At 42.9% G+C, this 27,323-nt stretch overlaps 2 protein-coding genes and 1 non-coding gene across 22 annotated transcripts in view; all 3 read left to right on the forward strand.

The window, feature by feature from the left end:
* Positions 1-27,246, forward strand: part of ASH1L (ASH1 like histone lysine methyltransferase) — a 233,177-nt gene extending 205,931 nt beyond the window's left edge. For all 19 annotated transcript variants that reach the window (XM_074041008.1, XM_074041031.1, XM_045373666.2 and 16 more), the window contains 15 exons: positions 1,313-1,477; positions 1,652-1,746; positions 5,036-5,193; positions 7,114-7,266; positions 10,988-11,042; positions 11,125-11,257; positions 13,310-13,558; positions 14,736-14,822; positions 16,959-17,049; positions 17,485-17,623; positions 17,739-17,911; positions 20,405-20,571; positions 22,854-22,894; positions 24,116-24,417; positions 24,757-27,246. In XM_074041008.1, coding sequence (XP_073897109.1) covers positions 1,313-1,477; positions 1,652-1,746; positions 5,036-5,193; positions 7,114-7,266; positions 10,988-11,042; positions 11,125-11,257; positions 13,310-13,558; positions 14,736-14,822; positions 16,959-17,049; positions 17,485-17,623; positions 17,739-17,911; positions 20,405-20,571; positions 22,854-22,894; positions 24,116-24,417; positions 24,757-24,848 — 2,100 coding nt within the window. In that variant the 3' untranslated portion in view covers positions 24,849-27,246. The remainder of the gene's footprint in view (positions 1-1,312; positions 1,478-1,651; positions 1,747-5,035; positions 5,194-7,113; positions 7,267-10,987; positions 11,043-11,124; positions 11,258-13,309; positions 13,559-14,735; positions 14,823-16,958; positions 17,050-17,484; positions 17,624-17,738; positions 17,912-20,404; positions 20,572-22,853; positions 22,895-24,115; positions 24,418-24,756) is intronic.
* On the forward strand, positions 241-347 carry LOC123570922 (U6 spliceosomal RNA). Its single transcript, XR_006695138.2, has one exon. It is a non-coding gene; the product is annotated as a U6 spliceosomal RNA (small nuclear RNA).
* Positions 17,866-18,906, forward strand: LOC102137537 (transcription factor BTF3 homolog 4-like). 2 transcript variants are annotated; one of them, XM_005541514.4, is made up of 2 exons: positions 17,866-18,185; positions 18,388-18,906. In XM_005541514.4, the coding sequence occupies exons 1-2, from the start codon at positions 17,937-17,939 to the stop codon at positions 18,454-18,456; spliced, it is 318 nt and encodes a 105-aa protein (XP_005541571.1). In that variant the 5' UTR covers positions 17,866-17,936; the 3' UTR covers positions 18,457-18,906. The 2 variants fall into 2 exon arrangements, with proteins under 2 accessions (XP_005541571.1, XP_005541570.1); XM_005541513.4 differs by having other exon boundaries at positions 17,866-18,906.
* Positions 27,247-27,323: the final 77 nt, after the last annotated feature.

The following is a 27,323-nucleotide window of genomic DNA, read 5'->3' on the forward strand; positions in this document are numbered from 1 at the left end:
TTTATCTCCTGGGCTTAAGCAGTCTTCCCACCATACCCTTCTGAGTACCTGGGACCACAGGCGTGCACCACTGTGCCTTGCTAATTTTTTTTTTTTTTAATTTTTTGTAGAGATGGTGTCTCCTTCTTTTGTCCAGGCTGGTCACAAACTCCTGGACTCAAGCGATTCTCCCACCTCAGCCTCCCACAGTGCTGGGATTACAGACCTGAGCCACCATGCCCAGCCAAATTTTTTAATTAAGTGCTTGCTTTGCCAGCATATATACTAAAATTGGAAAGATACGAAGAAGATTAGCATGGCCCCTATGCAAGGATGACAAACAGATTACTGAAGCATTTCATGTTTGGTTTTTTTAATTAATTTTTTTTTGAGACAGTCTCGCTCTGTCGCCCAGGCTGGAGTGCAGTGGTGTGATCTCGGCTTGCTGCAAGCTCTGCCTCCCAGGTTCACTCCATTCTCCTGCCTCAGCCTCCCAAAAGTAGCTGAGACTATAGGCACCTGCCACCATGCCCGGCTAATTTTTTGTATTTTTTTAGTAGAGGTGGGATTTCACTGTGTTAGCCAGAATAGTCTCGATCTCCTGACCTCGTGATCCGCCCACCTTGGCCTCCCAAAGTGCTGGGATTACAGGCGTGAGCCACGACACCTGGCTGTTTTAAAAATTTGTTTTAAAGAAGTATATAGGAGAGGACAGTTTTTCACTCTGTACACCACCTGTCTCGGATACATAGTGCCCAATTACTTTGAAGAAAGAGATTGCCCTGTTGTTTTTGGTCTCCACTCAGTTGTTAACTTTTCTGGGGAAGAAGTTTTCCTAAAATTTAATCCATCCTTTCTATTCCAGTGGAAACCCGTTTCTATTTATACTCTCAATCAGTTGTTTTCCCATATATGCAGATTTCTTGATTTATACTTAATGTGTGTCCAAATGCTCAGACATCCTTTTTAAGCTAGTAAATGAAACTGCAAGCTAAAAAAAAAAATTATTCTCAGTTGGTCACAGTGGCTCACACCTGTAATCCCAGCACTTTGGGAGGCCAAGGTGGGAGAGCTGCTTGAGCCCTGGAGTTCGAGACCAACCTGCTCAACATGGCGAAACCCTGTCTCTACACAAAATACAAAAATTAGCCTGGCATAGTGGCATGCACCTGTAATGTCAGCTACTGGAGAGGCTGAGATAGGAGGATCAGTTGAGCCCAGGAGGTTGAGACTGCAGTGAGCCATGATTGTACTACTGTACTTCAGCCTGAATGACAGGAAAGACCGTGTCTCAAAAAAATAAAAATAAAAAAATTATTCTCTCTCTTCAAAGCAACTTTGTAAGTGTGGATTTGAGAAATGTCGAGGAATCATCGGAGGCAAGAGTCAGCGTGTGAATGGACTCAGCAGCAGCAAAAACAGCCAGCCCATGGCCACACACAAAAAATCTGGACGGTCAAAAGAGAAGAGAAAGTCTAAGCACAAGCTGAAGAAACGGGTGAATAATTATCTAATGACTTTCCCCAAAAGCTATTTATGAGATGCTTAGAGGCAATTGCTGGAATAAGGGAATTACCAGAGGGTGGCATCTTAAGAGTGGTTTTAATATTCTTGGAGATTATTTCTGACTGATATTTTTTTAAATCTCTAATCTGATCCATCTCTTTTTCAGAGAGGCCATCTCTCTGAGGAACCCAATGAAAATATCAATACCCCAACTAGATTGACCCCCCAATTACAGATGAAGCCCATGTCCAATCGTGAAAGGTAAAAAGGAAATACTCTTATCCATGTTCCCTTTAAGTTATATGATTGCTTATCTGTGTAAAAAATTATGAAACTTCTATATTGTTGATCCACTTTCTTTTGTCTTAAGCCAAAGGGTTCAGGGGATCTGTGAACTTGGATGGAGGAAATACATTCTTTTTTTTGAGATGGAGTCTCGCTGTGTTGCCCAGGCTGGAGTGCAGTGGTGCAATCTTGGCTCACTGCAGGCTCCACCTCCCGGGTTCATGCCATTCTCCTACCTCAGGCTCCTGAGTAGCTGGGACTACAGGCACCTGCCATCACGCCTGGCTAATTTTTTTTTTTTTTTTTGTATTTTTTTAGTAGAGATGGGGTTTCACTGTGTTAGCCAGGATGGTCTCGATCTGACCTTGTGATCCACCTGCCTTGGCCTCCCAAAGTGCTGCGATTTCAGGCATGAGCCACCGTGCCTGACCGAGGAAATACATTCTTTTTTTTTTTTTTTTGAGACGGAGTCTCGCTCTGTCGCCCAGGCTGGAGTGCAGTGGCCAGATCTCAGCTCACTGCAAGCTCCGCCTCCCGGGTTTACGCCATTCTCCTGCCTCAGCCTCCCGGGTAGCTGGGACTACAGGCACCCGCCACCTCGCCCGGCTAGTTTTTTGTATTTTTTAGTAGAGACGGGGTTTCACCGTGTTAGCCAGGATGGTCTCGATCTCCTGACCTCGTGATCCGCCCGTCTCGGCCTCCCAAAGTGCTGGGATTACAGGCTTGAGCCACCGCGCCCGGCCGGAAATACATTCTTATCTCACCTAATTTCCTTTTTTTTTTTTTGTAGTGCGGGGTTCTCACACTGTCGCCCAGGCTGGAATGCAGAGGCCTGGCTCACTGCAATCATGGTTTAATGCAGCCTCCAATTCCTGGGCTTAGGTGATCCCCCTGCCTCATCCTTCCAAGTAGCTGGGGCTGCAGGCACCTGCCACCACACCTGGCTAATTTTTTTTTTATTTTTAATTTTTTGTAGAGACAAAGTCTCACTGTGTTGCCCAGGTTGGTCCTAAACTCCTGGGCTCAAGCTATCCTCCTGCACTGACCTCCCAAGGCACCGGGATTACAGATATGAGCCAACACACCAGACCATCTTATGTTCCCTAATTTCTAAATGAAATAACATTTCCACATATCCCTGTAGACCCCTCTACTCAGGAGGCTGAGGCAGGAAAATTACTTGAGCCCAGGAATTCAAGACCATCTTGGGCAACATGGAAAGGCCTTGCTTTTTTTTTTTTTCTTCTTTTTAGACAGAGTCTTGCTCTGCAATGTGCCTTTGCAGTGCAATGGCATGATCTCAGCTCACTGCACCCTCCAACTCCCGGGTTCAAGCGATTCTCCTGCCTTAGCCTCCTGAGTAGCTGGGATTACAGGTGCACTCCACCACACCCAGCTAGTTTTTGTACTTTTAATAGAAATGGGGTTTCACCATATTGGCCAGACTGGCCTCGAACTCCTGACTTCAGTTGATCCACCTACCTCGGCCTCCCAAAGTCCTAGGATTACAGGCATGAGCCACCATGCCTGGCCCAAAATTTTTAAATAATTTAAATTTTTTGAAGTAATTTAAAAATAATTGTTCAAAGAATCGTTCCATAGGCTTCATCAGACTGTCAAAGGAATTCGTGGTAGAGAAAAAATTAAGAATACCTGCTTTGGCTGGGCGCAGTGGCTCATGCCTGTAATCCCACCACTTTGGGAGGCCAAGGCAGGCGGATCACCTGAGTTTGGGAGTTTGAGACCAGCCTGACTAACATGGAGAAACCCCGTCTCTACTAAAAATTAGCCAGGCATGGTGGTGCATGCCTGTAATCTCAGCTACTCAGGAGGCTAAGTCAGGAGAATTGCTCGAACCCGGGAGGCGGAGGTTGCAGTGAACTGAGATCGCACCATTACGCTCTAGCCTGGGCAACATGAGCGAAACTCCGTCTCAAAAAAATAAAAAATAAAAAAAAAAACAGAATACCTGCTTTGTTGACATGTTAACAGAGCAATAGAAAGGATCTTTGGTGGTAATTTCTGCTGTTCACTGTATTCAGATAAGAATTGTCCCTTTTGGAAGCAAACAAGTGAGTATGTCCTATTTGTTGAAAGTTTATCCTTATTTATAACCATTGTGTAATTTTAGCCCCTTTCATTCTATTTCCCTTTGAGTCAGAGAAATTTTAAATTTCGGAAAAACCAGTCCAGTGGTTCTCTACTTTGGCTGCCTATTAACATAGGCAGCTTTGAAAAACTCCCACGGCCCAGGCCACACCCTAGACCACTTAAATCTGAATTTGCAGAGGTAGAACCCAGGTATCAGTAGTTTATATCAGTAGTTTATCAGACTTTATAAAGTCTCCCAGGGGATTCCAATGTGCAGGAACTAGAAAATTAGTCTGATCTCCATTTAAGTGAGAAGTGAGACACATACCTTGAGATTTATCCAAGATCACATCTATTTACATATGTCCTATTGTGGAAATTGAATAATGGAATCATCAAAATTGTATAGGATCAGTCAAGATACACATAACTCATTTAAGTTTAGGAAACCAGGGCCAGGCACGGTGGCTCACGCCACCACTGTAATCCCAGCACTTTGGGAGGCCAAGGTGGGCGGATCACCTGATGTCAGGAGTTCAAGACCAGCCTGGCCAACATGGGGAAACCCTGTCTCTACTAAAAATACAAAAATTAGCTGGGCGTGGTGGCAGGCGCCTATAACCCCAGCTACTCAGGAGACTGAGACAAGAGAATCGCTTGAACCCAGGAAGCGGAGGTTGCAGTGAGCCGAAATCACGCCACTGCACTCCAGCCTGTGTGACAGAGGGAGACTTCAACTCAAAAAAAAAATAGTAAGTTTAGGGAACCATATGGCAGCACTGCACCTAAGCCCAGTGCCTATCCATGTTACATATCTTTGCCTTTATTTGCCAGTCCAGTTCTCCTTGTTATAGCTGATCCTAAGACCCTACTTCATCTTGACAACTATATTTAGAATTTGTACAAATAAATCTCTGCCTTCTGGTCAGGCTGTTTCACTTGCCAGCATTTTTGCAACCTTTAATTGTTGCTTGCCAGATGTATGTAAATATTACATGTTTTACGTAATGTAAAAAAAGTCAAGATACAAAATTGAATAATGCTTTGCCCATATAATTATCTTTACAACAGTTCAATTCACGTATATCATCTAACAATGACTTCCACAGAGTAGACATGTAATAAATGCTTATTTAATTAATGAATAAAGGAAGATTTTTTTCCTTCCTTTCAGGAACTTTGTATTAAAGCATCATGTATTCTTGGTCCGAAACTGGGAGAAGATTCATCAAAAACAGGAGGAAGTAAAGCACACCAGTGATAATATTCACTCAGCATCATTATATACCCGTTGGAATGGGATCTGCCGAGATGATGGGAATATCAAGTCTGGTAAGGCATTTGAAACATTTTTCTTTCTTTATTTTTTGAGACAGAGTTTCACTCTTGTTGCCCAGACTGGAGTGCAATGGCACGATCTCAGCTCACTGCAACCTCTTCCTCCTGGATTCAAGCAATTATGCTGCCTCAGCCTCCCGAGTAGCTGGGATTACAGGTGCTCGGCTAATTTTTGTATTTTTAGTAGAGAGGGGGTTTCACCATGTTGGCCAGGCTGGTCTCCAAACTCCTGACCTCAGGTGATTGACCTGCCTCAGCCTCCCAGAGTGCTGGGATTACAGACGTAAGCCACCACACCCCGCTGAAACATTTCTGTTAATTTATTTTAGTTGCTTTCCAGCAGATAATCTATTTAACAACTCCTTTTAGTATTGAACAAAAAAGTTATGATCCAAATATATACTCATCAGTCAGTAGTAATCTATCCACCCCAGTTCTTCAACTTTCCTCTCTTCAGGGAATAGAAAGAAACCTCCTCCTACAGCCTTTCAAACGTGACCTATAGTCTGAAATAGTCATTAGGTATCAGATAGATAGTGGGCCCTCTTTGTTACTTCCTACCTTGAAAATAACTTGCAGACAGAGTAAATAGTGATACCAAGGCCAGGCGCGGTGGCTCAAGCCTGTAATCCCAGCACTTTGGGAGGCCGAGACTGGTGGATCACGAGGTCAGGAGATCGAGACCATCCTGGCTAACACGGTGAAACCCCGTCTCTACTAAAAAATACAAAAAAAAACACCTAGCCGGGCGAGGTGGCGGGTGCCTGTAGTCCCAGCTACTTGGGAGGCTGAGGCAGGAGAATGGCGTGAACCCGGGAGGCGGAGCTTGCAGTGAGCCGAGATCTGGCCATTGCACTCCAGCCTGGGTGACAGAGCAAGACTCCGTCTCAAAAAAAAAAAAAAATAGTGATACCAAATCCACTGGGGAAATTGGGGTGGGGGACGGGTAATTATCAGTGGGTGGACAGGTCATTATCAGTTTGAAGACCTTTTTATCTCACATTCAGATTCAGCTGGGGACGGGTCATTTCTCACATTCAGATTCAGTGGGGGACAGGTCATTATCAGTTTGAAGACCTTTTTTTCTCACATTCAGATTAGCACTGTAGTCACAAACCACCAGGTTTCCTTTTTCTAACCTTCATGCATGAATAATATAACAGCACTCCTGAGTTCAGATATTATCCAGAAGAGACTGAAAGCAGAGGAACTAGCATATCCAAGCATCCTTTCTAACTGAAAACAGTGTTCAAAAGATCATGCTCTTTTTTTTAATCCTTTCCTTCTTCCCCTGAAAAGATAGAAGGAATTCTGTGTGATGTGTGAGGGATATGCTCAATGCTAACTAGATATAAAAATTTGTCCAGAATCTTACATCCTGTCGATGATTTGATTGGCATAAATTCTTTGAACTTATATCCTAACGAGTTTGCTTCTTCTGATAATAACAGATATCATTTACAGAATACTTACATGTCAGGTACTGAGCTAAACACATTAAAGGCATTATGTCATTTAACCTGCATTATTTCCTCATGAGGGAAGTACTACCATTATTCCCATTTTATGTTTGAGAAGCTGACACATGGGTTAAATAACTTGCCCAAGATCACACAGCTGATAAGCAGTGATGCCAGAATTCAGATGCTGATAGATTGATTTTGAAGCCCAGACTTACAACTACTATACTGTGTTGCATTTGAGCACTAAGTTAAGGTCCCTCTTGCAGCATTTTGTCTCCAGTAAATTCCAGTGTTTCCTGATTTCTCATTACAGAAGATAGAACTCTGTGCCCACTAATCTACTTAATCACTTCAGGGGAAAGTAGAGCAAATGGCGGGAATCCATTGGGAAAGAGAAAGCCATGTAGAGCTCCTTGTTTCCTGAAACTTAATTTTCACTTTATTCTTCCAGATGTCTTCATGACCCAGTTCTCTGCCCTGCAGACAGCTCGATCTGTTCGAACAAGACGGTTGGCAGCTGCAGAGGAAAATATTGAAGTGGCTCGGGCAGCCCGCCTAGCCCAGATCTTCAAAGAAATTTGTGATGGTATCATCTCTTATAAAGGTGACTATAACCACCTTCAAATTCGTTCTTTTTTCTTTTTTCTTTTTATTTTTTAATAAATAGAGATAGGGTCTTGCTGTATTGCCCAGGCTAGTCTCAGACTCCTGGGCTCAAGTGATCCTTCTGTCTAGGCCTCCCAAAGTGTTGGGATTACAGGTGTAAGCCACAGCTCGTGGGCATTTCTTTTCTTTTTAATTTCTTTTTCTGTCCCCTGATTCTCTTTGATTTTATAGTGGCTTTTTGCAGTTTTGTTAACCTAAGGATGTAAAGAGGAAAATGTGGACCAAACTGCCCTAAGATGTAAGATGTAAAGTTTTGAATTTTGAGGCACCTATTCCATTTACATTCCCAAATTAAATCACACTCTCTGCATTCTCTTTTTTTTTTTTTTTTTTTTTTTTTTTTTTTTTTTTTGAGATGGAGGTCTCGCTGTGTTGCCCAGGCTGGTCTTGAACTCCTGGCCTCAAGCGCTCCTTCTACCTCGACCTACCAAAGTTCTGGGATTATAGGCATGAGCCACCATGTCTGTCCTGCATTCTCAAGTAGGCTCATCTGACCGAACATGAAACTGCAGTAAGTATATCTACCATGTCACTGCATTATGAGCATGAAACACAGCCTTTTTTACTCTCTAGTGAAATTGCCAGAAATTAAGTATGGAGTATGGTAGCAAATGAGAAGTGGCCCCTCACCATAAATTCCATTTTCATAATACAGAGTAACTGTTACAGGAAAAATCAATTACAGAAAATATTCACAGTACAGTACTAAATTATTCAGTATCTGGAATTTAATTGGATCCATACCCAACAGAGTAATAGTAATTTTTTTTTTTTTTTTTTTTTAAGACCGAGTCTCACTCTGTTGCTCAGGCTGAAGTGCAGTGGCGCGATCTGGGCTCACTGCAAGCTCCGCCTCCCGGGTTCATGCCATTCTCCTGCCTTAGCCTCCTGAGTAGCTGGGACTACAGGCACCTGCCACCACACCCGGCTAATTTTTTTGTATTTTTAGTAGAGACGGGGTTTCACTGTGTTGGCCAGGATGGTCTCGATCTCATGATCCGCCCACCTCGGCCTCCCAAAGTGCTGGGATTACAGGCGTGAGCCACCGTGCCCGGCCAGTACTTTTTGTATTTATTATTATTTTATTTTATTGTTTTTTTTTGAGACGAAGTCTCGCTCTGTGGCCCAGGCTGGAGTGCAGTGGCATGATCTTGGCTCACTGCAACCTCCGCTTCCCGGGTTGCAGCAATTCTTCTGCCTCAGCCTTCTGAGCAGCTGGGACTACAGGTGCACACCACCACACCCGGCAAAGTTTTGTATTTTTTAGTGGAGACAGGGTTTCACCACGTTGACCAGGCTGGTCTTGAACTCTTGACCTCGTGATCCACCCATCTCGGCCTCCCAAAATGCTGGGATTACAGATGTGAGCCACCATGCCCGGCCTTTATTTTTATTGTGTTAGACAGGGTCTCAGTCTGTCACCCAGGTTAGAGTTCAGTGGTGCAATCTTGGCTGACCGCATCCTCCACCTCATGGGTTCAGATTATTTTCCCACCTCAGCCTCCTGAGTAGCTGGGACCTCAGGTGTGCGCCACCATGCCTGGCTAATTTTTGTATTTTTGGTAGTGAGATGGGGTTTCAACATGTTAGCCAAGCCGTTTTCGACCTCCTGACCTTAAGTTATCTGCCCACCTCAGCTGCCAAAAGTGCTGGGATTACAGGCGTGAGCCACTGCACCCCACCAAATTTTTTTTTTTTTTTTGAGACAGAGTCTCATTCTGTCACCCAGGCTGGAGTGCAGTGGCGCAATCTTGGCTCACTGCAACTTCTGCCTCCTGGGTTCAAGCAGTTCTGCCTCAGCCTCCCAAGTAGCTGGGATTGCAGGCGTGTGCCACCACGACCAGCTAATTTTTCTTTTCTTTTCTTTTTTTTTTTATATTTTTAGTAGAGACAGGGTTTCACCATGTTGGCCAGGATGGTCTCAATCTCTTGACCTCATGATCTGCCCACCTCGGCCTCCCAAAGTGCTGGGATTATAGGCGTGTGCCAGTGCGCCCGGCGTTTTTTTTTTTCTTTTTCTTTTTCCTTTTTTTTTTAAAGACAGAGTCCCGCTCTGTTGCCCAGGCTGGAGTGAAGTGGCGTGATCTCTGTTCACTGCAACCTCCACCTCCCGGGTTCAAGTGACTCTCCTGCCTCAGCCTCCTGAGTAGCTGGGACTACAGGTGCCTGCCACCACGCCTGGCTAATTTTTTTATTTTTAGTAGAGACGGAGTTTCCCCATGTTAGCCAGGATGGTCTTGATCTCCTGACCTCATGATCCGCCCGCCTTGACCTCTCAAAGTGTTGGGATTACAGATGTAAGCCACCGCGCCCATCCCCAGCCAAACAAATTACTATTAATTAAGGACAGTTAATGAGAACTAGAAAACACTTTTCAGATAAGATGTTCTTTTTGCTATTGTAAGATTTATTGAGTAGTAATTTGCCCTAAGCAGATTACTCTCAATAAGTTCCCATCTCTCATTTTTCTTTTTTTTTTTTTTTGAGGCGGAGTCTCGCTCTGTCGCCCAGGCTGGAGTGCAGTGGCGCGATCTCGGCTCACTGCAAGCTCCGCCTCCCGGGTTCCCGCCATTCTCCTGCCTCAGCCTCCCGAGTAGCTGGGACTACAGGCGCCGCCACCACGCCCGGCTAATTTTTTTGTATTTTTAGTGGAGACGGGGTTTCATTGTGTTAGCCAGGATGGTCTCGATCTCCTGACCTCGTGATCCGCCCGCCTCGGCCTCCCAAAGTGCTGGGATTACAGGCTTGAGCCACCACGCCCGGCCCTCTCATTTTTCATAGGAAGTTCTTCTCATTACCCAACTAACATCGTGCTACCTTTCAAGCAGATACAACTATATCTTTCATATCCTAGGCAATCTTAGAACTATCATTTGCTCCCTGCCTTTACCTACATATCTGAAAAGGTGGATTTTTCACAGGCCTTAAAAAGACTTGGATTTTTGGTCAGGTGCATTGGCTCACGCCTGTAATCCCAGCACTTTGGGAGGCCAAGGCAAGTGGATCACCTGAGGGTCAGGAGTTCAAGACTAGCCTGGCCAACATGGTGAAACCCTGTCTCTTTTAAAAATACAAAAATTGGCCGGGCGTGGTGGCTCACACCTGTAATCCCTGCACTTTGGGAGGCCAAGGTGGGCAGATCATGAGGTCAGGAGATCAAGACCATCCTGGCTAACACGGTGAAACCCCATCTCTACTAAAAATACAAAAAATTAGCCAGGTGCGGTAGCGGGCGCCTGTAGTCCCAGCTACTCGGGAGGCTGGGGCAGGAGAATGGTGTGAACCCAGGAGGCGGCGCTTTCAGTGAGCCCAGATCGTGCCACTGGACTCCAGCCTGGGCGACAGAGCAAGACTCTGTCTCAAAAAAAAAAAAAATTAGCCGGGCGTGGGGGTACACACCTGTACTCCTAGCTACTCAGGAGGCTGAGACAGAAGAATCGCTTAAACCCAGGAGATAGAGATTGCAGTGAGCCAAGATCATGCCACTGCACTCCAGCCTGGGTGACAAGGGTGAGACTCTGTCTCAAAAAAAAAAAAAAAAAAAAAGACTTGGATTTTTCTCTCACTTTTAATTTGAGGGATTCTCCTCTTCCAGTTAGGAGATGCTTGCCTCCCTTGTATGGTAGAGTCTTTCTACTAAACCTCACATTCTTTTGCAGATTCTTCCCGGCAAGCACTGGCAGCTCCACTTTTGAACCTTCCCCCAAAGAAAAAGTAGGTTCACATTTGTGGGAATCATCTGAGTTTTTAAAAAGTGCTAAGTGTGCCAGATTGACACCCTGGCTTTGTGTTCCAGGAATGCTGATTATTATGAGAAGATCTCTGATCCCCTAGATCTTATCACCATAGAGAAGCAGATCCTCATTGGTTACTATAAGACAGTGGAAGCTTTTGATGCTGACATGCTCAAAGTCTTTCGGAATGCTGAGGTATTTTTCACTGACTTCAAACAGATTTCACAAGTTTGTTCTGAAGAGAATTCGTATAGAAGTTTAAGATTTTTATCCTCCATCTATCAGCCATCTATCAGCCATATTTCTGGTTGGAAAAGCCAGTCATTTTTATTGAGTACCCTTGGGGTATGTGTTACAGTATACTAAATATTATAGAAGGCTATGTATGAAGACATTGATATGACTAGAATGGAAGGTTAAATCATTCCCCCTCAAAAAAATAATTTTTGTAAAAAACTGATTTAGTATTAAACCTTTATGACTGCATTATATAGATATTTCAATACATTTTACTAATATCTGTAGTTTCTTTCCTCAAAATAAGTACATGTGAAATATTCAGAAATATGTGTAGGTAAATGTTTTATATATATATGTGTATGTATGTGTGTGTGTGTGTGTATATATATATTTTTTTTTTTAATGAGACAGAGTCTTGCTCTGTCACCCAGGCTGGAGTGCAATGGCATGATCTCGGCTCATTGCAACCTCCGCCTGCCTCCCGGGTTCAAGCAATTCTCCTGCTTCAGCCTCCTGAGTAGCTGGGATTACAGGCGCCTGCCACCATGCCTGGCTAATTTTGTATTTTTAGTAGAGACAGGGTTTCAGCATGTTGGCCAGGCTGGTCTTGAACTCCTGACCTCAGGTGATCTGCCCACCTTGGCCTCCCAGAGTGTTGGGATTACAGGCGTGAGCCACGGCGCCTGGCCAGTAATATATCTTGAGGATGGAATTGAGGAGTATCACAGTGATAGATTATGGAATAGCTGAAGCTCATTGGAGAGAAAGTGGCCTTGAACTGATTTAAAGGACAGGATGGACTATTGTATGGTGCATAGAAGAGAGGAGATTATTCAGTAATTTTGACATACCTTGGAGAGGTGTTTGGAAGAAAAAAGCGCCTACTAGATAAAGGAATAATTGGCCGGGTGCGGTGGCTCACGCCTGTAATCCCAGCACTTTGGGAGGCCGAGGCAGGCAAATCACAAGGTCAGGAGATCGAGACCACGGTGAAACCCTGTCTCTACTAAAAATACAAAAAACTAGCCGGGCGAGGTGGCGGGCGCCTGTAGTCCCAGCTACTCGGGAGGCTGGGGCAGGAGAATGGCGTGAACCCAGGAGGCGGAGCTTGCAGTGAGCCAGGATCGCGCCACTGCACTCCAGCTTGGGCGACAGAGCAAGACTCCGTCTCAAAAAAAAAAACAAACAACAACAACAAAAAAAAAGGAATAATTGAAGTTGAAAGACGAAATGAGAAAGAAAAATAGACAAGCGAGAGAAGAATTAGAGCAATCTCAAATTGTAACATTCTTCCTACTGAAACCCACCTTCCATATAGATTCAACACCTGTAGATCTGTCACAGATATCCACAAGACAAAGGTGTATGTTGAACTTCTACACTACATTATGCTTGTGACATTAATTCATATTTCATGATCTCTGTGTATTTGACCTTGTGGACAAGGAGGCCCGTGACAGAATTGAATGACAGGTCAATTGAGCAAATGAAAAAACAACTTGGCCGGGCGCGGTGGCTCAAGCCTGTAATCCCAGCACTTTGGGAGGCTCAGACGGGCGGATCACGAGGTCAGGAGATCGAGACCATCCAGGCTAACACGGTGAAACCCCGTCTCTACTAAAAAAATACAAAAAACTAGCCGGGCGAGGTGGCGGGCGCCTGTAGTCCCAGCTACTCAGGAGGCTGAGGCAGGAGAATGGTGTAAACCCGGGAGGCGGAGCTTGCAGTGAGCTGAGATCCGGCCACTGCACTCCAGCCTGGGCGACAGAGCGAGACTCCGTCTCAAAAAAAAAAAAAAAAAAAAAAAGAAAAAATAACTTGCAGATTCTAACTTGAATTTATTTTAGTTCAGTTTAAGTTGTTACCAACTGTCTGGCAGTATATTTGATACTATTGAAAATCTGTTAACCAAAATGGGAGGGTAAAGAAAGTCATGCTACCTCTTCAGGTAAATCGTTAAGCCAAATTGAGAGGACCAAACATGATTTCTTTATTTGCTTTCTTCAGAAGTACTATGGGCGTAAATCCCCAATTGGGAGAGATGTTTGCCGTCTACGAAAGGCCTATTACAATGCCCGGCATGAGGCATCAGCCCAAATCGATGAGATTGTGGGAGAGACAGCAAGTGAGGCAGACAGCAGTGAGACCTCAGTCTCTGAAAAGGAGAATGGGCATGAGAAGGACGACGATGTTATTCGCTGTATCTGTGGCCTCTACAAGGATGAAGGTCTCATGATCCAGTGTGACAAGTGCATGGTGAGGGTCAGGAAATGAAGCAGAAGCTTGGTCCTGATGAGCATGGTGACCATATTCAAAGAAGAAGCCCATGCCTCTTTTGGATTGGCTTGAAAGGCTTTTTATGAACTGTAACTTAGCCTTGGTTTCTGTTAGGTTTCTATGTTTACCATATTGCCTTTCTCCTCTTATCTCTCTTTCTTTCACTTTATCCTTCCCTTCTTTTTCTTTCCTTCTCTCCTCTCTTCTTGTTTTTTTGTTTTGTTTATAAGATAGGATCTTGCTGTGTCGCCCACACTGGAGTGCAGTGGCATGATCTCAGCTCACTGCACCTCTGCCTCCCAGGCTCAAGCAGTCCTCCCACCTCAGCCTCTCGAGTAGCTGGGATTACAGGCATGCGCCACCATGCTCAGCTAATTTTTTTTTGTAGAAATGGGGTTTCACCATGTTGCCCAGGCTGGTCTTGAACTGCTGAGCTCAAGTGATCTGCCCACCTCAGCCTCCCAAAGTGTTGGGATTACAGGCATGAGCCACCACGCCTGGCTCTTTCCTTTTTTCTGCCCACTTTTCACTGTACACTTCTCACATAATCTGGATCAAGGAGAATGACAGTATTTTATATAGTGCTTTGCCTTTTGAATCATTAGTGATAGTATACTCTATTAGTATGAATCCTCTGAGAGAGTGAAATATGTTAATACAGGTAGGGCTCCTGATGAAGGAGTCAAAGCCTGAATTTGAGCCCTAGTGTCCCCACTAATATATGTGAACACATAACTTTATGTGTAAAGTGGCTGTAAGTAACACATAGGATTGTTGGGAGGATAAAGTTAGACAGGGGTAAATAAAAACATTTTGTACCTGTAAAGCCTTTCAGAATAGCCATAGCATTTACTTAAATTACTTAGTAATAGTTTAGTAGTCTATCCATTTGTTTTCCTATTCTCTCTCCATCTCCCCATTTTATTTGCCCGGATCTACAGATTATGAGCCAATCTGTATACTTTTGCTCAGAAAAGTCATTATTCTGTTTTCCTCCTATTTTATCATTTATCTCCAATATCTCATTCGCCCAGTTATCACTTAGTTCCTCTTTTACTTTACCCTGACCTATTGCTAATTTTTTATTCTGGGCTCCCAGGACACTCTCAGTAAGTCATAGCCTCCATGTTCCCCCAAACTGTATGTTTTTCTGCAGGTATGGCAGCACTGTGATTGTATGGGAGTGAACTCAGATGTGGAGCACTACCTTTGTGAGCAGTGTGACCCAAGGCCTGTGGACAGGGTAAGCTTCCCCTCATAAAACTCTGATCTATAAGTAGGAGAGGTATCACATGGTATCTTACCTGTCCTGCTCCTGCTTTGCAGAATTTCCTTTAATTAGTTGTTCAACGTCTCTGGGCCTTGGCTTCTTAAACTTTACAATAAGGGTCATAATTCTGTTCTTCCCTATTTCAGGAGTATGATCAAAGGGAAAATAAAATACTTAGAAATCTGTGGAAGGAATGGCACTAGATAAAACTAAGGTTTTTGGCCGGGCACGGTCACTCATGCCTGTAATCCTAGCACATTGGGAGGCTAAGGTGGATGGATTGCCTGAGCTCAGGAGTTCGAGACCAGCCTGGGCAACACGGTGAAACCCCGTCTCTACTAAAATACAAAAAAAAAATTAGCCAGGCGTGGTGGCATGCGCCTGTAGTCTCAGGTACTTGGGCGACTGAGGCAAAAGAATTGCTAGAAACCTGGAGGCAGGTGTTGCAGTGAGTCGAGATCACACCAGTGCACTCCAGCCTGGGCGACAGAGCAAGACTCCATCTCTTAAAAAAAAAAAAAAAACAAAAAAACAGGCCGGGCGGGGTGGATCATGAGGTCAGGAGTTCGAGACCAGCCTGGCCAAGATGGTGAAACCCCATCTCTACTAAAAATTCAAAACTTAGCTGGGCACGGTGGCGGTGTGTGCCTGTAATCCCAGCTACTCAGGAGTCTGAGGCAGAAGAATCACTTGAACCTGGGAGATGGAGGTTGCAGTGAGCTGAGATCACACCACTGCGCTCTAGCCTAGGCAACAGAGCAAGACTCTGTCTCAAAAAAAAAAAAAAGAAAAAGGCTGGGCGTGATGGCTCAGGCCTATAATCCCAGCATTTTGGGAGGCCGAGGCAGGCAGATCACAAGGTCAAGAGATCAAGACCATCCTCGGCCGGGCGCAGTGGCTCATGGCTGCAATCCCAGCACTTTGAGAGGCCGACGCCAGTGGATCATGAGGTCAGGAGTTTAAGACCCTGTCTTGAAACCCTGTCTCTACTAAAACTACAAAAAAAATTAGCCGGGTGCAGTGGCAGGTGCCTGTAATCCCAGCTATTTGGGAGTCTGAGGCAGGAGAATCACTTGAACCTGGGCGGCAGAGGTTGCAGTGAGCCAAGATCATGCCACTGCACTCTAGCCTGGGTGACAGAGTGAGACTCAGTCTCAAAAAAAAAAAAAAAAAAAAAGACCATCCTGGCCAACATGGTGAAACCCCATCTCTACTAAAAATACAAAAATTAGCTGGGTGTGGTGTTGCGTGCCTGTAGTCCCAGCTACTCGGGGGGCTGAAGCAGGAGAATCACTTGAATCTGGAGGCAGAAGTTGCATTGAGCCAAGATTGCACCACTGTACCCCAACCTGGCGACAGAGCAAGACTCCGTTTCAAAAAAAAAACAGAAACAAAACTGAGGTTTTTATAAACACTATCAGATGTCCATGAAAGGAATAGCTTATAGAATCCAGAACTTGGTATTCTTAACGTCATTTATGTTAGACAGTGGTTTAAGTGAGAAGAGCACTGGACTCAGAATCAGCAAACGTTAGTGTTAGGCTCACTTCATAGGAGAGAGGGTGGGTGGCTTGCCTAAGTCATTAAGTGGGTTCTTGGCTTGGCTCTGCTATCTTTATATGTGTGATTTTGGGCAAGTCAATTTTTAAAAAGAAGAGATTTAGAAAGTATTTCTTAACAGTGTTGCTGTTGTCATGTTTAGGTGCATAGTTCTTATTGTGATGGATGCATTTCAGAATGTTTGGCTTCCTTGGACCCTGGGCATTAAATACCAGTAGTATTACCCAATCATTGTAATAATTAGTCTCCCTTAACACATTTTCATATGGCCCCTAGATTACATAGAGCAACTACACAATTAGTGCTTCATAAAACATAGATTGAGATACTTAGCCTATCACTTTTGTCCTCTACCTTCGCTTTTCCAGGTTTAACAACTGTAGTTGCTTTCATCTTTTTTGTATATCTGTGATATATTGAAATGACTAAACAGTAAGTTTTGATTGATTGAGAATTCTAGGTTTTAGTTCTTTTTCTCTCCTGAAGAGAAATAAGTAGGCTGAATGTAGTAATTCCAGCCCTTATACATTGGCTTTCTGCTCCTATCAGGAGGTTCCCATGATCCCTCGGCCCCACTATGCCCAACCTGGCTGTGTCTACTTCATCTGTTTGCTCCGAGATGACTTGCTGCTTCGTCAGGGTATGTATTACAGGAGCTAACTCTACTTGTCAGAGGTGACCTTTCTGTATAGTAGGAAGTCTCTACTGTCTCCTTCATAGTCATTGTCTCCGTACAGCCTTGAATAGCAATAAAATGTAAGTTTTTATATCTGCAGTCCTTGTGCTTACATGCATCACCTCTCCATCAAATAATACTAATTTGAAATGATAGACATGTTATAAAGCTAATTTTAAGACTCAAAAACACATAGGAAGCTCAAGAAATAGAATGCCTACCTTATATTATTGTCGTAGTCTAGAATTGATTATCATCACTTAACACTGCTGCTTTTAGCTCTCTGTATTTATACTGTTTCCGATTATGAGTTCTATGTAGATCCTGAGTCAAATAGATGCCTAACAGAATTCATACAAGAATCATTTTATGTTTCTTCTGTGTTCTGGGTCTTCCTAGGTGACTGTGTTTATCTGATGAGGGATAGTCGGCGCACCCCTGATGGCCACCCGGTCCGTCAGTCCTATCGACTGTTATCTCACATTAACCGAGATAAACTTGACATCTTTCGCATTGAGAAACTTTGGAAGAATGAAAAGTATGTGCTGAGGTCCTGTCCTTTTCTTCCAGCCATGCTGTACCAGCGGAGCTGAATGTTCACTAGGATCTTGCTAATCAGTTAAACCTCTCCCTTCTCACTTTTCCTTTTTTAGAGAGGAACGGTTTGCCTTTGGTCATCATTATTTCCGTCCCCACGAAACACACCACTCTCCATCCCGTCGGTTCTATCATAATGAACTATTTCGGGTGCCACTGTATGAGATCATTCCTTTGGAGGCTGTAGTGGGGACCTGCTGTGTGTTGGACCTTTATACGTATTGTAAAGGTAAGTGATCTGGGCTAGTTAAAAAATGACCTCGGGGAGGCAGCCATCTTGCTGTTGCCGCGTGCTGGTGTTGGAGGACCCTCCCTGCTTCAGATTTACCAACAGCATGAATCAAGAAAAGTTAGCCAAACTTCAGGCTCAGGTCCGGATAGGGGGCAAGGGTACAGCTCGCAGAAAGAAGAAGGTGGTATACAGAACAGCTACAGCTGATGACAAAAAGCTTCAGAGTTCTCTAAAAAAACTGGCTGTGAATAATATAGCTGGTATTGAAGAGGTGAACATGATTAAAGATGATGGGACAGTTATTCATTTCAACAATCCCAAAGTCCAAGCTTCCCTTTCTGCTAACACCTTTGCAATTACTGGTCATGCAGAAGCCAAACCAATCACAGAAATGTTTCCTGGAATATTAAGTCAGCTTGGTGCTGACAGTTTAACAAGCCTTAGGAAGTTAGCTGAACAGTTCCCACGGCAAGTCTTGGACAGTAAAGCACCAAAACCAGAAGACATTGATGAGGAGGATGATGATGTTCCAGATCTTGTAGAAAATTTTGATGAGGCATCAAAGAATGAAGCTAACTAAAAGTTTGGTTTTTGGAAGCTGGCATGGACTAGATTTAACAAATCAGCTATGTGGTTCCAAAGTTTTACAGACACAGAGAACATCACCTGTTACTAGTTCAGTAATATAAATATTTTGTATATTAATAATGCTGTTTGTTCAGCATTTTTCAGTCATTTGATTTTGCATTTTGCACTTCCTCCCAGGATATTTTTTTGGTCAAAATATGAAGTATTGGTGCAGTTTGAGGGTGTTTTGTTTTTTTGATTCCTGGTTTTTTTGTTTTTTGTTTGGGGTATTTTTGGTGTATGTATGTTTATGTATGTGTGTGGGTATGTGTGTATACAGTGGAGAGCAAATTGGAAAACAGTTCTATTTATCCTCCTCCCTCCCCAGTAGAAATAAAAAAAAAATCTTTAAAAAAAAAAAAAAATGACCTCGGCCAAGTACAGTGGCTCACGCCAGTAATCTCAGCAGTGTGGGAGGCTGAGGCAGGCAGATTGCTTAAACCCAGGAGTTTGAGACCAGCCTGGCCAACATGGCAAAACTCTGCCTCTATAGCCAGGCATGGCACTGTGGGCCTGTAGTCCCAGCTTCTGCGAGAATTGCTAAGCCTGGGAGGCAGAGGTTGCAGTGAGCCAGGATTGCACCACTGCACTCCAACCTGTGCAACAGAATGAGACCCTGCCTAAAAAAAAAAAAAAAAAAAAATGACCTCAATGACCTCATGTCTCCTGTTCATTGCCCACCCCATTCTTGTTGTCTGTATATGATGAAAGATTCTCCAAGCTTAGCTATGAAACTTTAGAGAGCTATACTATATTTTTCCTTTCTTTTACCTGGTGCTTTATACTCAATAAACGTTTATTCTTTTTTATTAAATTTAGTTAATTTTCTTAATACTGTGTTCTAATTTCAAATTCCAGCTCCACCACATTTTATCTATGTTCCCTTGGGGAATTTACTTAATCTAAGTATCAATTTCCCATTGAAAATAAGGATTATTATCTATTTTAAAGAGTTCTTAAAAGATTATATAAAATAATCTACAAAAGCACTCAGCCTAGTTTATGGTTTAGAGTAAAAGCTCAATATATGTTATTTGTCATTATTAGCAGAGTTCAGTTGCGTAGACTGTTCTCTCAGAATCATAGCAAAATAGTCTAAAAGAATATGTATGTATTCCATTCCAAAACTGACAGACTGCTTGCAGTTCTGTGATGCTGATGAGTCCTCCTTGTCTCAGTTTAAAAGCGTTCATGGCCGGGCGCGGTGGCTCAAGCCTGTAATCCCAGCACTTTGGGAGGCCGAGACGGGCGGATCATGACGTCAGGAGATCGAGACCATCCTGGCTAACACGGTGAAACCCCGTCTCTACTAAAAAATACAAAAAACTAGCCGGGCGAGGTGGCGGGCGCCTGTAGTCCCAGCTACTCGGGAGGCTGAGGCAGGAGAATGGCGTGAACCCGGGAGGCGGAGCTTGCAGTGAGCTGAGATCCGGCCACTGCACTCCAGCCTGGGTGACAGAGCGAGACTCCGTCTCAAAAAAAAAAAAAAAAAAAAAAAAAAAAAGCGTTCATTTACAAATGTGCTTCCCTCAAATTTATACCTCTATTATTTTCTTGTAACTCCCCCATAACCTGCTCTGTTTTTCCCTGAAAATACTCCCTCACACATCCCTGCGGTACTCAGTTTACATTTTTGGTTTATTTCCATCCATTCTGCTGTATATTTACTTTATCTTTTGTTGACACTAGTGTCTGAGAACTCTTTGTCCAACAACTACCAAATGCTTAGTTGTCCTACCTCTTTAGCTACCATGTAGGGTTTTAAGGATCTAGCTGCTCTCCCATTGGTGTGTATGGGGTCTTTGGGCAGCTCAGGGGGAGAAATGGGGAAATAGGATTTCTTAACACTGGTTGGACCCATAGGGAGACCCAAAGGAGTGAAGGAGCAAGATGTGTACATCTGTGATTATCGGCTTGACAAGTCAGCACACCTGTTTTACAAGATCCACCGGAACCGCTATCCTGTCTGCACCAAACCCTATGCTTTTGATCACTTCCCCAAGAAGCTCACTCCCAAAAAAGATTTCTCGGTGAGTCTCCTTCCTTTCTTAACACTACATGTTAGGACAATCTGGTTCATGCATGAAATTCACTAAGCGAAAATCTTCATGTAGCTCTCTCTGCTTCTTCATCCAGATTCCATCCCAAGCTCTGAAAATCTCTGTCTCTATTTGGGACATTTGAACAGCATAAGTACATTTCCTCACATAGACTGTATCTCAGAAAATTGTTGATTATAGTGTTATACCTTTCCTCTTTTCTCTTTCGTCTGTTTAATCTTTGCTGTCGAGTCCCACATCTGTAGGTTTTTGTTTTGTTTTGTCTTTCACACCCATAATTTTAAGAAACAAGAACCCTGAAAAACGCCTTTTTTTCCTCTCATTGAGAACACACCTATAAAAGAAGAACCTTCACAGAAAATAATTCAGGGCTTTTTCTTTTTATGCCCGCATTAAAAATGGAAGACATGGTCATTATGTAAAATTTGTGAACATGGTGAAACCCTGTCTCTACTAAAAATACAAAAATTAGCCAGGTGTGGTGGCGTGTGCCTGTAATCCCACCTATTCAGGAGGCTGAGGCAGGAGAATCGCTTGAACCTGGAAGGCGGAGGTTGCAGTGAGCAGAGATCACGCCATTGCACTCCAACTTGGGTGACAGAGCGAGACTCCATCTCAAAACAATAACAAAACAAATAAAATTTGTGGTAGTGATGTTTATTGTGTAAACATCATGGTGACTCGTGTGTAATCTCAGCACTTTGGGAGGCCAAGGCAGGAGGATCACTTGAGCCCAGGAGTTTGAGGTTACAGTAAGCCGATTGTGCCACTGCACTCCAGTCTGAGTGACAGAGACCCTGTCTCAAAAAAAAAAAAAAAAAAAAAAAAAAAAATTAAGTATAGAAGCATTAAGAGGAAAAAAGTTATGTATATACTCCACTATCCAGAAAATAACCATTTTTAACATTTTCATTTTCAGACTTTTTCCTGTATATTTTTTCTTTCAAATTGTTGAGAACCGTGTGCCAGTTATATGTTTTGTCATTCATCATTCCATAAAGATTTTGCTCATCCATTCATCTGTTTGCTTTAATAAAACCCTGGCTGAGCTCCTCATTTTGAGTCTTCTTTTAGTGGGCCTGTCAAAATTCATAGCTGTCACCCTGGAATCCCTAGAAATAATCTAACCAGAGCCGGGCACGGTGGCTCACGCCTGTAATCCCAGAACTTTGGGAGGCCAAGGCAGGTGGATCACAAAGTCAGGAGATTGAGACCGGCCTGGCTGACATGGTGAAACCTCATCTCTACTAAAAATACAAAAATTAGCCAGGCATGGTGGTGCACGCCTGTAATCCCAGTTACTCGGGAGACTGAGGCAGAAGAGTTGCTTGAACCCAGAGGCAGAGATTGCAGTGAGCCAAGATTACGCCACTGCACTCCAGCCTGGCGACAGGGCAAGACTCCATCTCACAAAAAAAAAAGAAAAAAGGAAAGAAAAAGAAATAACCAGAAAACAAAGCAATACATTCCTGTTTTCCCTATTTTTTTTTTTTTTAATTTTCCAAACCATCTTTTGCATTCTCTGCCCACCACCAGGTCTTTCCTCACATCAAGACTTATTTGGTCTTGCTTGCTCAATCAATAGCTTACTGATTAGCTTTGAAACCCCAACCTTAACTACAGTCATGTGTAACATGTTTCAGTCAACATTGGACTGCGTATGCAACGGTGATCCCATAAGATTATAATGGAGCTGAAGAATTCTGTCCTGTCATCTAGTGATGTCATAGCTGTCGTAACATACTGCAATGTATTACCTTTTCTGTGTTTAGGTACACAATACTTAACATTGTATTACAACTACCTATAGTATTCAGTATAGTACTGTGCTGTATATATAGGATCGTAGCCTAGGAGCAATAGGCTATACTAAATAGCTTAGGTGTATAGTAGGCTATACTATCTAGGTTTGTGTAAGGACACTTTATGATGTTTACATAACAATCAAATCACCTGACGACATACTTCTCAGAACATATCCCCATTATTAAGTAACATATGACTGTATTTAAAAGGTGAAATGGAGTAGAGAAAATCGTGCACTTATCCCTCCCATTGACATCCTGGGAGCACAAAATGCTGATAATCATTGTGGCCTGCATATTAATAGAAGTACTAGATTTCTCATCTTAAAACAAAGTCACCCAAGTTGTCTACTGCCCTACTATGTTCCTTATCCTGAGTGGCCCCAGAGGAGAGCTAGCTTTCCCAGCTTCTACAATATGCTTACCTCTTCCTTTTCTTATCTGCAGCCTCATTACGTCCCAGACAACTACAAGAGGAATGGAGGACGGTAAGTCCTATGGGGGGATATGAGGATCCTAAGGGATTGACCAAGAGCTTGAATGGAGCAAGAAAACAAACAACTACCCACTCAGCTCCACTTCTAGGACTGGGTATTCTCTGCAGAATAGCCCAGGGTAGCGCCAGCACTATGGAAGAACTAAACTTCAGTAGATGTGGTCCCATTATGGAGCCTTAGTTGGAGCAACAGAGAGATGTGCAGAGATTTGAAACAGAACTCCAGACTCGGAAAAGTTTCTTTTAGATGTCTGTAAGCTTTCCCCATTACCTCAAGGTATATCAGCTCTTGGTGCCTCTATCAAGGAACAGATGTAGCGAGTACAGTTTTCACTGAGGTATGAACTATGGGTTCATAGTTTTCATTTTTGCTTATTTTGTACATGAGGATTATTCCTAAAGAAAGATGACAGAAGGCTTTTTCTTCAGTCTCCTCATCTGTTCAATGGGGGCATAACAACTGCTTTACCTACACCAATAGCTTACCATAAGGGAGAAAATATTAGACTATTGAGGTAAAAAAGGGAAGCAGGAAAATTTAAAACTCCATTTACATATTTATTATTGTAGTTGGATTATTGGCATCACAAGGTTGTGCTATACTTTTCTAGTCATGAAGCAGTCATTTAGAACCAGCTAAGCAATTTTATTAGCCCTTGTATATTTTATGGATTCCTATATCATTTGTGCATATTCCTAAGAGAAATAATAAAAATTGAATTTTACAAATAAAATTAAATTTCAGGTAAAGGTGGCCGGGCGCGGTGGCTCAAGCCTGTAATCCCAGCACTTTGGGAGGCCAAGACGGGCAGATCATGAGGTCAGGAGATCGAGACCATCCTGGCTAACATGGTGAAACCCCGTCTCTACTAAAATATACAAAAAACTAGCCGGGCGAGGTGGTGGGCGCCTGTAGTTCCAGCTACTCGGGAGGCTGAGGCAGGAGAATGGCGTAAACCCGGGAGGCAGAGCTTGCAGTGAGCTGAGATCCGGCCAGCGCGAGACTCCGTCTCAAAAAAAAAAAAAGAAAAAAAATTTCAGGTAAAGGTAGTGATTTGTTCAAATAATAATAAAGCAAAAATGAAAGTCAAGTTTCTTACCTCAAGCTCTAAGTGCTGGACTCCAGGATCTCAAGCCATCCTGAGATCTCCTTCCCTTCATTCCCTTTTCCTCCTCAAGTGTCTTGCACTAAATTCAAATATCCTTCTGGCAGATCATCCTGGAAGTCTGAGCGCTCAAAGCCACCCCTAAAAGACTTGGGCCAGGAGGATGATGCTCTACCCTTGATTGAAGAGGTTCTAGCCCGTCAAGAGCAAACAGCCAGTGAGATACCCAGCCTGGAGGAGCCAGAACGGGAGGGGGCCACTGCTAACATCAGTGAGGGTGAAAAAAAAACAGAGGAAAGTAGTCAAGAACCCCAATCAACCTGTACCCCTGAGGAACGACGGCATAACCAACGGGAACGACTCAACCAGATCTTGCTCAATCTCCTTGAAAAAATCCCTGGAAAAAATGGTAAGAATAATCAGGTTCATATCTAGGGTTTAAGATAAATGTGAAATGAGAGGGAATGGAAAAAAAAATTGTAATTACTGGTTCAGCATCCAAAATATTCTAAGAAAATGGTATAGTTCTTTCATAGGCTTGCTTTTAGTTATATCTTGGGAGTGAAACTGGAAGGTGAGATGATCTCCTCTAAAGAACCACGTTTTTCATGTAGGGCTGGAGGATGGTCTAAATTGCTTATAGGTCAGAAAAGGAATCATTGAGTTCCTGAGCTCTCCTTAGAGCTCAAATGTGGAATAAGGAGTAGGAGAGTGGTATTTTGATGAGCCTTCTTGGTTCTGTTTTCAGCCATTGATGTGACCTACTTGCTGGAGGAAGGATCAGGCAGGAAACTGCGAAGGCGTACTTTGTTTATCCCAGAAAACAGCTTTCGAAAGTGACCCTCAAAGAATGAGAACCTCAAGCATCTGGGATCCAGTGGACTGATTAGCTAATCAGTCCTGCCTCCTGCTCTCTGGGTATAGACCGGGGTGGAAAGGGTCTGTCCAGGCAAGGGGAATGGGGCCATGTTGTTGACATTAGGTACTTAATAAGCCTTGGAGCTAGTGGAGAGGGAGAGGAAGGGGTTCTGTCCAAGACAGTTCAGGTTAATTAATTTTCCTCTCCATTGCTTCACCTTAAGGGTTAATAATGTAGAGAGGAGGGAGAACCACACTGATGACCAGAACCTACTGGTACTTTATAGCATTTGCCCCTCCCCACAGCTTAGGTTTTTCTGTCATCCTCAGATCCCACAGACATTGCTAAGAAGCTACTTCCTATACCCAGGTATAACTCAAAATCCAAAGGGATAGGGCCAGGATCCCTATTCCTACCCCGTCTATTCTCTATTGGCTCCAAGAGCTACCCCAGAGACCTTAAACAGAAACAGTAGCTGGGGCTTCTTCCCAGATACCTGACTAGGGAAGTTTCTCTCTCCTTTCTTGCCCAACCAGGTCAAAGTAAAATGTGAGTTGACAGCTCAAAGCACTTGTAACTGCTGCCCCTTCCCTACCTCTACTCCCCAAAATGGAATCATGGGATAGGGAAGGCCCCCATGGGGTCAGAAGGGCACAGTAGTTCTTGCAATTATTTTTGTTTTACCCTTCATAACCTGTCGGACATATTTTTTTCTAATGAGAAAGCCAGGCCCCCACCAGCACACATGCTGTTTTTAATGCGCTGTAGTTCTTGTGTGTCTGCTGTGCTGTGCAAATGGAGATTCAGTTCAAAGTAAAATCATTTAAAAACCTACATAAAAAGAACTCTAAACCCACCCCGGCAACAAAAGTCACTACATAAACTGTTCAGCAGTATTCACCTATCAGAGTATTTGTTGTGAGTATAGATTATCAATTGAAAACACTACTCTTGTTTTCTTAATTGTACAGTTTTCAATGTCCCTTTCTTAAAGAGACAGTGTATTTCTCTTCACCCCTAGTCCCATCTTCCCTCACCCTCCTGAATGACATCAGGAGGTATATCCAGGGTGTCTTCTTCCTTCCTACTCTCTTGACTAGAAGTTACCAGACTATACTGTCTCTTTAAAAATAAAATTTAAAAAGCTTTGTTGTCTTTTCAGACATACATATGCATATATGTTTTAGATGTTCTTATAAGAGAAAAGATGGTTTTTAAATGTGCCAAGTTGTGTGTGTGTGTGTATATATGTGTGTGTATGTGTGTGTGTATATGTGTGTGTATATATATACACACACACACACACACACCTGCTGCGTGATTGGTAAGCAATACAATAGTAAACATGTCCCTATTACTTTTTTCTAATATTGGACCAATGCTGTCCTAATTGTACATTTCCCCTTATGGTGACGATGCTCTGACTCGTTTAGGTAGACACATTGACCACCTTCCATTCCATTGAATATTTTTTTCTTTTTCCCCTTTCTGTGTCATTCTTGAGGAAAAAACAAAAGAGATAGGGGATGCCAATGATCCCCTTGAGCAGAGAAAAAAAGGAAAATAAATATTTTATTAAAGAAAAAAGAGAATTAAGAAAATAGTTTGGAGTATTTTCTTACTGTAGAGAAGCACTGTACATTACTAAGAGACCTGGGTATAAGATACTCACATGTGGAGCTGGAAAAATCGCATGTCCAAGCCCGTTTGAGTGGTTTCTTTTGTTTTTCATTGCAGGGAGTGGGTGGGAGGGAGGTGGGACTAGGGGCACTTTGGGGGTCTCCTTTTAGTCAAAAGCGAGAAAATGACAAGAAAGAGATTAAAATTCAATGTTTCCTTTATAGTGTTAAACACTAAAATTTTAAAAAAGATGAAAAAGAAAAAAAACTTTGTAAAATGCGAGAACAGAAGCAAAAGACACTACGCTCTGTCATTTTATCTTTCTTTTGTTGAAAGACTAAAAAAAAAACTGAAATGTTTTTTAGACAATCAAATGTTAGGTAAGTGCAAAAACTTGTTTTTTCTTACTGGTGTAGAAATTAATGCCTTTTTTTATTTTTCAGTTATTTTATAATAACGAAATAAAAAGAACCCCCCAGCTGCCAGGCGGGTTTTGGTGTTTGAAATGCGGGGCAAAGCACTACATCACTGCAAATAGATACAGAGTTAGTCTGCATGTCTGTAGGCTGTGTGATTGCGGAAAATATAAATGCTGCTAATATATTTCCTTTTTACAAAAGCATATCTAAATAGATGATTGTTTTGATGTTAATCTTTGTAAATTATGTATTACCAATTTTAACATTGGATGTAATTGCATACAAAGCTTGCATCTCAATCCTTGAAAGTCTAGTATTAAATGGAAAAAACTTTTCCTAACTGTGGACTGATGAGCTTGTTATTTTTTTCCTCCTTCTTATCCCCCATTTATCTTCCAAGAACAACTTCATCCTGTT

The sequence above is a fragment of the Macaca fascicularis genome, chromosome 1 (assembly GCF_037993035.2).
Source record: "Macaca fascicularis isolate 582-1 chromosome 1, T2T-MFA8v1.1".
Classification (NCBI taxonomy): Eukaryota; Metazoa; Chordata; class Mammalia; order Primates; family Cercopithecidae; genus Macaca; species Macaca fascicularis.

What these genes read in the sequence shown, in the direction of transcription:
- LOC102137537 (XM_005541513.4), top strand. Translation starts at nt 17,937, where the DNA reads ATGACCTCGGGGAGGCAGCCATCTTGCTGTTGCCGCGTGCTGGTGTTG.